The sequence below is a fragment of the Myotis davidii genome, unplaced genomic scaffold, assembly GCF_000327345.1.
Source record: "Myotis davidii unplaced genomic scaffold, ASM32734v1 scaffold358, whole genome shotgun sequence".
In the NCBI taxonomy this organism is placed as follows: Eukaryota; Metazoa; Chordata; class Mammalia; order Chiroptera; family Vespertilionidae; genus Myotis; species Myotis davidii.
In genome coordinates this window covers 187868-196435 of record NW_006290768.1, presented here as the reverse complement: position 1 = coordinate 196435, position 8568 = coordinate 187868, and the positions used below count along the sequence as shown (strand labels likewise).

The 8568-nt window shown below is 56.7% G+C and overlaps 2 protein-coding genes across 7 annotated transcripts in view; one reads left to right on the top strand and one right to left on the bottom strand.

The window, feature by feature from the left end:
* The window catches only part of ACPT (acid phosphatase, testicular), a 7146-nt gene extending 2514 nt beyond the window's left edge, over window positions 1-4632 (top strand). The window contains exons 2-11 of the mRNA XM_006763867.2: window positions 4-48; window positions 122-208; window positions 1010-1156; window positions 1412-1510; window positions 1586-1681; window positions 2558-2690; window positions 2771-2853; window positions 3631-3740; window positions 3971-4149; window positions 4224-4632. Of these exons, the coding sequence (XP_006763930.1) occupies window positions 4-48; window positions 122-208; window positions 1010-1156; window positions 1412-1510; window positions 1586-1681; window positions 2558-2690; window positions 2771-2853; window positions 3631-3740; window positions 3971-4149; window positions 4224-4339 (1095 nt within the window). The 3' untranslated portion in view covers window positions 4340-4632. The remainder of the gene's footprint in view (window positions 1-3; window positions 49-121; window positions 209-1009; window positions 1157-1411; window positions 1511-1585; window positions 1682-2557; window positions 2691-2770; window positions 2854-3630; window positions 3741-3970; window positions 4150-4223) is intronic.
* Window positions 4633-6385: 1753 nt separating this feature from the next.
* The window catches only part of LOC102766438 (Friend virus susceptibility protein 1-like), a 21091-nt gene continuing 18908 nt past the window's right edge, over window positions 6386-8568 (bottom strand). For 3 of the 6 annotated variants that reach the window (XM_015563988.1, XM_015563986.1, XM_015563989.1), the window contains one exon: window positions 6386-7309. In XM_015563988.1, coding sequence (XP_015419474.1) covers window positions 6693-7295 — 603 coding nt within the window. In that variant the 5' untranslated portion in view covers window positions 7296-7309 and the 3' untranslated portion in view covers window positions 6386-6692. Of the gene's footprint in view, window positions 7310-7653; window positions 7665-8568 lie in introns of those variants that run through there. The other 3 variants (XM_015563985.1, XM_015563987.1, XR_001513874.1) reach the window with 2 other exon arrangements.

Here is an 8568-nt window from a genome sequence, read left to right as displayed (position 1 = left end):
GAGGCCGTGTCCACCCTGTGGCCGCGCGGCCTGGGCCAGCTGACCGCGGTGAGAAGCTGGGGGTGGGTTTGAGTGGTGAGGCCGGGTGGGGAGGGGTCTGCTGAGCCTGCTCTGTCCCCAGGAGGGGGTCCGCCAGCAGCTGGAGCTGGGCCGCTTCCTGAGGAGTCGCTACGAGGCCTTTCTGAGCCCCGAGTACCGGCGGGAGGAGGTACTGCCATGTCGACCTTCCCTGGCCCCCGGACCTCCCACCTCTGACCCCTGCTGACTCCCATGCGCTCCTTGGGCCTCCACCTCTGGCCTTCGATCCCCGTCAATTTGGTCTGCACCTATGTCTGATCTCTGATCTCAAAGCATCCACTTCTGACCTGATCTCTGACCTCATCCCAATCTGGTCACACCTTGACCTCTGACCCCTGACCTCCATCAATTCCAGCTTTATTTTCTGGCCTTCACCTCTGTCTTCTCACTCTCACCAACGCCAACCAGACCTTCTGATCTCCATCCTCTCACCCCAAAACTTGACCGAGTCTGTCTTTAACCTTCGTTGAATCAACTTGCCCTCCTGACCTCCAACCTTTGACCTCTACCCTTCACCAAATCTTTCCTTTCTTATCTCCTCTTCTGTCTTCTGACATCCCCTAATTAGGATCATTCCTCCTGACCTCTGACCTCTGATATGTACTGAACTCTGACCCCATGTCCTCCATCCCGCTCTCCTAATCTTGGCTCCAGCTTCCAGCCAGCATCCACTCTGATCTTCCGTTTTGACTTTCGATGACTCAGCTGACCCCCTTAATCCTACACACCCACCCAATCTCTGACCTCCAACCCATTGACCTCGGATTCCAACTTCCAACACTGAAGTTCAGACATTCAAATCTGACCTGATGTTTTGACTCCTGACCCCTTTCGACCCCAAAGTGAATCCAAAGCTTTGCAGCTAACCTCTGACCCCCACTGTGGTCCCCCCTTGTGACCGTCGCCCCCTTGCCTGCCCCTCCCACCCCAGGTGTACGTCCGCAGCACCGACTTTGACCGGACACTGGAGAGCGCTCAGGCCAACCTGGCGGGGCTGTTCCCCGAGGCCGGCCCGGGGCGCCCTGAGGCCGCCTGGAGGCCCATCCCTGTGCACACGGTGCCGGTCACTGAGGACAAGGTCAGGGGGTTTGGGGAGGGCCAGGGGTGGGAGGCACGGAGAGAGGCAGAGGCCCGGAGGAGAGGAGGTGCAGGGCTTGGAGGGCGGCTCCCGGGAGCCTGAGTCAGAGCAGCAGGAGCTCCTGGGGCCGAGCTGTCCGGACGGGTGAGCCCTGTCCCCATGCTGCGCAGCCAGGCCTGGGAGAGACGGGCCACAGCCCCGACTCCCCCACCCCCAGTCGTGCTGCTGTCCTCTCTGAGCCTCAGTTTCCCCCAGCTGCTGAGGTTCCCCACGCGCAGTTGTCCCCGATACCACGAGCTGCTGCGGGAGGCCACGGAGGCCCCCGAGTACCAGACGGCGCTGGAGGGCTGGACGGTGAGCAGGGCCGGCGGGATGGGGCGGGGAGCGGGCGCGGTGGTCCTCCGGACTCACCTGGCCCTGTCCATCCAGGACTTCCTGGCTCACCTGGAGAACTGCACGGGGCTGTCCCTGGTTGGGGAGCCGCTCCGCAGGGCGTGGAAGGTTCTGGACACACTCATGTGCCAGGTGAGCTTCCGCCCAGCAAAGTGGCTAAGGCAAGCTGAGTTCAAATCCCAGCTTTGCAGCTCAACAGCCATGCTCCCGCAGGCCAGTCCCTGAACCCTTAGGGCAGCGGTTCTCAACCTTCCTAATGCCGCGACCCTTCAATACAGTTCTTCATGTTGTGGTGACCCCCAATTTCATTGTTACAAATTGAACATCATTAAAGCACAGTGATTCATCACAAAAACAATATGTAATTATATATGTGACCCACAGGTTGAGAACCGCTGCCTTAGGGCCTCAGTTTCTCCATGTGCACCATGGGGCTGGGGACACCGAGGGACCACCATCTGGGGTTGCTGTGAAGATCGAAACGGGTTAATCCACGCCATGTGCCGGCACTCAGGCCCGAGGCTACGTGTTTGCAATTCCTCTTTGTGGTTCTACCGTCCAAAGAGCGCCCCAACCCAGCGCCCCTGGCACGGCCTGATGCTCTTCATGGTCTTGGCTTCCCCCACTTGCTGGGGATGTTCCCACCCGCACGGTGGGACCAGCCATGTGTGTGATTGGGGGGCTGCCCAGACCCTACGGGATGCTAGGAGGTATGTGGTACTGGCACCCTGGGTCGGGGCCAAAATCCCAAATGGCTGAATTCTGAAACACCTCTGGCCCCAAGGCTCTCAGGGAAGAGCTGCTGGACTGTGGGGTGATGGGGACTAATATAAATCATCGCTACTGCCCAAGCCACCACCTCCTGACCTGGCCAGCCCCAGCTGTGCAGGGTTCTGATGGGGGCGGAGAGAGGATCGCAGGAACAAGTACAGACATTGGGAGGGCGAGGGGACCACGAAGAGCTCAGGACATCCGGTCGCATTGTCCTCTCTCCCTGTCTCTCCCCAGCGAGCCCACGGTCTCCCCCTCCCGTCCTGGGCCTCCCCGGATGTCCTGCAGACACTAGCCCAGATCTCGGCTTTGGACATTGGGGCCCACGTGGGCCCACCCCGGGCAGCAGAGAAGGCCCAGCTGACAGGGGGTGAGGTTTGGGGTGGGGGAGGGTGGGAGGCTGGGCACCTCCCTCTGGGGGTTCTCAGCACCCTGGTCTTGCCCCCTCAGGGATCCTGCTGGACGCCATCCTTGCTAACTTCTCTCGGGTCCAGCGCCTGGGGCTGCCCCTCAAGATGGTGATGTACTCGGCTGTGAGTCTTTGGCAAGGGAGGTGGCGAGGGCACAGGGATGAGGTGGGTGGCCATTGGGGGTGAGGGAGAGCCAGTGGGTAACTCATAGCTGCAGACATATCACTAGAGGTATAGCGTCTGGAAGGAGGGAGGAGATGGTGTTCTGAGAAAGCATTCAGCTCCTCTAGGAGGGCAGGCTGTTGAATTGAGCTGCCCAATCATGTTTTGCGGCCATGACCAATGTTTGTTTTGTTTTGTTTCAAATATATTTTATTAATTTTTTACAGAGAGGAAGGGAGAGGGATAGAGTCAGAAACATCGATGAGAGAGAAACATCCATCAGCTGCCTCCTGCCCCCCCACCCCCCAACTGGGGATGTGCCTGCAACCAAGGTATATGCCCTTGACGGGAATCGACCCTGGGACCCTTGAGTCCGCAGGCCGATGCTCTATCCACTGAGCCAAACCAGTTAGGGCCATGACCAATGTTTTTTTTTTTTTTAAATATATTTTTATTGATTTCAGAGAGGAAGTAAGAGGGAGGGATAGAAACATCAATGATGAGAGAGAACCATTGATCGGCGGCTGCCTCCTGCACGCCCCACACTGGGGATCAAGCTCACAACCTGGGCATGTGCCATGACTGGGAATTGAACCTTGACCGTGTGGTTCACAGATCGACGCTCAATCACTGAGCCACGCTAGCGGGGCCATTTGACTAATCTTTATTGAATGATTCCCTGTACCGGGTGGGACTGCCTTCAGGGTGAGCAGCTTTGGGGGCTGGGTTTCCCTCCAGGGGGCCCTGGGCCTCTACGACGGGCGCACCCCGCCCTACGCTGCCTGCCTGGGCTTCGAGTTCCGGAGGAGCCTGGGGGACCTCAATGAGGACGACGACGAAGATGCCGGGTGAGGAGGGGTGGCGCCGGGGAACGGGCGGGCAGAGCTCTCCAGAGGAGGGATGGTGGCAGGCAGAGGGCCGCCCGGGCACCGGCCTGGAGGGGGAGTTGGCCAGGGGGGCCATCAGGAGGGTGACGGGTGGCCAGGAGCCCAGCTCCTCCATTCAGATGCTTGTCTAGATTTGAGGTCAGTGGCAGGGGAGGTGAGGAGCCTTGCTGCCACGCCTCCTCTCTCTGCAGGAACGTCACCGTCTCCCTCTTCTACCGCAACGACTCCACCGGCCGGCCCCTGAGCCTCAGCCTCCCCGGGTGCCCAGCCCCCTGCCCACTAGGCCGCTTCCGCCAGCTGACCGCCCCGGCCCGGCCTCCAGCTCACGGGGTCCCCTGCCATGGCACCCATGAGCCTGCCACTCCCACGGGTGAGGCCCTTGGTGTTGGGGTGGGAATAGGAGGGTTCAAGTCCAGAGACTCACCCCTCATGTTCTCCCTGCAGCCACCGTCGTGCCCCTGTTGGCTGGGGCTGTGGCCATGCTGGCGGCGCTCTGCGTAGGGCTGGGCTTGCTGGCCTGGAGACCCGGCTGCCTGCGGGCCTGGGGAGACCCTGTGTGAGCCGCGAAACTGGGCACCCCTTCCCCACTGCTGACCCTGGACCCCAACATGTGTGCTCACCCGCTGTACCAGCTTCCGTGACTTACTGTGCGCGCCTGTGCGTGGGGAGGGGAGTGGGGGAGAAACGGACACACAGGGCTCCCAGGCCTGCAAGTCGCAAGCGGTTGTGTGCACACACGTACATGGCTTGTGCACACATGCAGTTCATGTGTAGGTATTTGAACATTTTGCATGTGATGGCACGTATCTGCATGTTTGACAGGCCCCTGTGCACACGTGCAATCTGTATTGGTGTGTGTAGGTGCCTCTAGGGGCGTACCTCTACCTGCATGATGGCACGTGGTGGTGATGTCGGGATGGTATTAGTAGGTACAGCACATGTGGTGTGAGAAACAAGGCTGAGCTTTCTTAGACTCGATACCCAGGGAACAAGTGGCACCTCCGGCCCTCTAAGCTCCTGGGGTGGGGTCAGGCCTGTCTTGTATCTGGAGAGCTAAGCCCGGCCCCAAGGCTGCTCAGGACCAAGCCCGAGGCTGTGTGACTCGGGGAGCCATTGGCATCTGCGCTCCCATCTCAGGGCGAGTCAGGACTCAGACCGTAGCACCTCTGAAATTAACCTCCCAGGACCAGCAGAGTAGGTGCGGATGGACCGTTCTCAGGACTGCCATCCGGCCATTTGAATAAGATTCAGGTCCCAGCCACATCTCAATGGCTGACGGCCACACGTGGCTGGTGGGCCCAGCGGGTGTAGGACCCAGACAGCACTTACGGTCCTGCAGCCACTGCCCTTCCCACCAGCCAGGCATCAGGTGAACACCCCAGATCAGAACACTGGGGGCGGGGGTGTTGGTGTGTAGCAGGCAGCCACTCAGTGCCCACTACAAATGGTAGAGTTGGAGACCTGGAGGTGGGGTGGGGGGGAGGTTGTGGCTAGAAGTCAATCCCAGCTACCAGGATCTTCCAACGGGGGAAAACAGGGTGCAGAGCCCCCTAGGCTGAGAGGAGAAAGCCGGGTCTACCCAATTCACAGCGCTGTGGGCAGGGGACCATGCCCGGGACTCTGAAGGTAGCCTTGTCACCCCATCACACCCATCGTCTTAGAACAGGCCTTAGAAGCGAGGCAGCCACACCCAGATGCCCTCTGTACTTGGTCCTGGGAGGGACGCAGCTTCTTACTTCTCACCCAGGGAAGGCCCGAGTCCTTAGGTTTCCCTGCCCGGCTGCTGGGGGCGGCTCCCAGGGCTTGACAGATCATAGCTCTCTCAGTAGGGCCCATGGAGACAGGCGTGTCCAGAACCCTGCCCCATGAGGGTTCTGGAAATGGCTTTGCAGGGGGGCCGCGTCAAGCACCACAGTTCATATGCAGCGATGCTCACTATTTAAGCCTTCACTCCCCACCCTCAGCGGGATTTCTGGTCCCAACATTTAACCCAGACACTGGCCAGAAACCACACATGCAGCTAGAGACACTGGGACTGGCCTGGCAGTCCCTTCCCCAGGTGACCAAACAGCAGGCAGGCTTCAGAAGGGAAAGGCGTTACAAACAAAACAGTCTTAAGAGAAAAATCAAAACAGAGAAGAGTGTGCTTAAACCCAAAGTGCTGTATATGCTTCAAGTATTAAAACAATGCATTAACAAGTAACAAAAACAGTGCAAACTTCATGCTGTAGGCCATGGGGTCTTCCTGCTGGGCCTGTAGTGCTTTGGGGGCCCAAGGGGGTGCCCACCCAACATGCTATTTCAGCTGAAATGTAAGAGGCCTGCTGGGTTCTCTACAGAACCACTGTGGCCAGCCAGTGACACCCATGAGGTAGCTACTTGGGGCAAGGACACCTTATTCTTCTGGGCTCCTCAAAACTAGGTGAGGGTGGCCTGCCCATAAAAAACTCAAGATCAGCCTTAGCCAGTTTGGCTCAGTGAAGAGCCTGCGGACCGAAGGGTCCCTGGTTCGATTCTGATCAAGGGCACATGCCCGGCTTGCAGGCTGGATCCCCAGTAGGGGGCATGCAGGAGGCAACCAATCAATGATTCTCATCATCGATGTTTCTACCTCCATCAATATATATATTAAGAAATACTCAACTCTTACATTTTAAAAACAAAAAGGTGGGCGGTCCCTCAGGGGAGTCTGCATCTCCCTGCCCTGGAAACTAGGGCTCCTAGATAGGGCCCAGAGGCAGGTAAGGAGCCATGGGCTCTCCTACCCACAGGCCCTGATGGAGTAGCAGGGAGGCGGGGGCTGCTCTTCCTCCAGCATGTAGGCTGGGAGGCTGCGGCTACGTGTGGCTTCCTTGACATACAGGTCCAGGAGGACCTTGGTGGACTGCTTGTCCACCCTCTCCTTGGGACACGTCATGGCTCAGGAGCCAGCTCAGGTGGTCCCTGAGCTGGTCTCTCCTGGACCTCCATCATCACCTCCAGCACTGTCATGCCCTTGAATGGCAGGCCGACCAGCGGCAGCTGCATCTTGGAGGACCTGGCCAGTGCCAGCAGGTGCCCACACAGGCCCTGTGTGAAGGGCATGTCCTCAGGTGTAGGCCATGGTGCCTGCTCAGATGCAGGCTCACGGTAGATCCACTCCAGCATGCTCAGCTGGCGCGCCAGCTGGACGCACTGCTCCATGGTGGTCCAGGACCCGAAGGGCATCTCGGTGACCTCGAAGTGCAGGAAGGATTGCCAGCGCTGGAGCCAGGCCTGCAGTGGCCAGGTGAGTAGCGCCTTGCGGCTGCCCCGCAGACCCTTATAGAGGCAGTTGAAGATGGTGTTGCTGGTCAGGTCACCCAGCAGTGCCAGCGCCTGGGAATTCAGGGCCAGGGCCAAGCCGCCTTGGTCATACACCCACAGGATCCAGGAGATCATGTGCTCGTTGGGCTTCTGCTTAAAGTGCTGTGCAATGGCCAGGAACCCAGTGTGTGTGTAGTAGTGGTGCGCCTGCCCCATCATGCTCTCGGCCATGGTCACAACTGCTCTGGAGGGAAACAGCAGGAAGCCCAAGGGGTGCCACTAAAGGAGCTGCAGGCAGGGACACAGGGGACCAGGTGTGGCAAACAGTTACAGCTGCAACACCTCCCTGGAGCTGGGGCCCCTCAGACCCCTGGGTGTCAAAGGTGCCAGGGGGCACAGTGTCCTCATTAGAGGTCAGAGCCCAGTGCTGGACATCATAGGGGCCCCAAGCACAGCCCAACACAGAATGTCTCTCTGCAGTGCCTGCAGCCCCTTCTTTACAAACCTCCCCTTACCCTATAGTATTACTGTGAAGATTCAACCAATTGAGAAGCAGGCCTGGCTCAGCCTTTGCCTTGACCTTAGCATAATTCACACAATCTATGAATGAGGGAGCCTCTTCTGTTCTTACCTAGAGCAATGACCCTTCAACCCCTAGAGCAGTGGTTCTCAACCTTCCTAATGCCACGACCCTTTAATACAATTACTCATGTTGTGGTGACCCCCCACCATAAAATTATTTTCGTTACTACTTCATAACTGTAATTTTGCTACTGTTACGAATTGTAATATAAATATCTGATATGCAGGATGCATGTTCATTGTTACAAATTAAACAATTAAAGCATAGTGATTAATCATAAAAACAATATGTAATTATATATTGTGAAATATTTATTTCTAATTACAAGTAAATGAAATTTTGTCTTGAAGCATGGTGTTAGCACAGGTAACAAGTCTTAACATAACAGTAAACTACATTACCACATTTTGCGACAGTATGCGTAAAAAGCCAACATCAGTGTGAAGGTTGAGATTGCTCCTTTCTCACCAGATCAGAAATTCTCGGGGCAGTCTTTGCAAGAGCACAACGAAGAACATCTTCCACAACAAGTCTATTTTTGTATTTAGACTTGATAACCAACAAGCTGGAAAATCCTGTTTCACAAAGATATGTTGTTGGAAATGGAAGAAGAAGGCACAACACAGTCTCAGACAGAACAGGATATGACTGCAAACACTTGATCCAGAATTTTGTAACTGGCATTGTAGAGAAATCAGTTCTCGCTGCATCGTTGTTAATAAGTTCAATGAACTCCTCTTCTGCTGTCTCAGGAACATCTTCAACTTTGACTGTGAATGGGCTTCTGGCAAGTTCAAATGGGGTGTCAGGTATATTTGGAAAGTACGATGAAATTTCGTCTGCAAGCATGTGCAAGTGTTCTTTCACAGAAATTATCATCGTAATCCTTTTTTCTGTTTCAAAGTCATGTTCCTCAAAGCA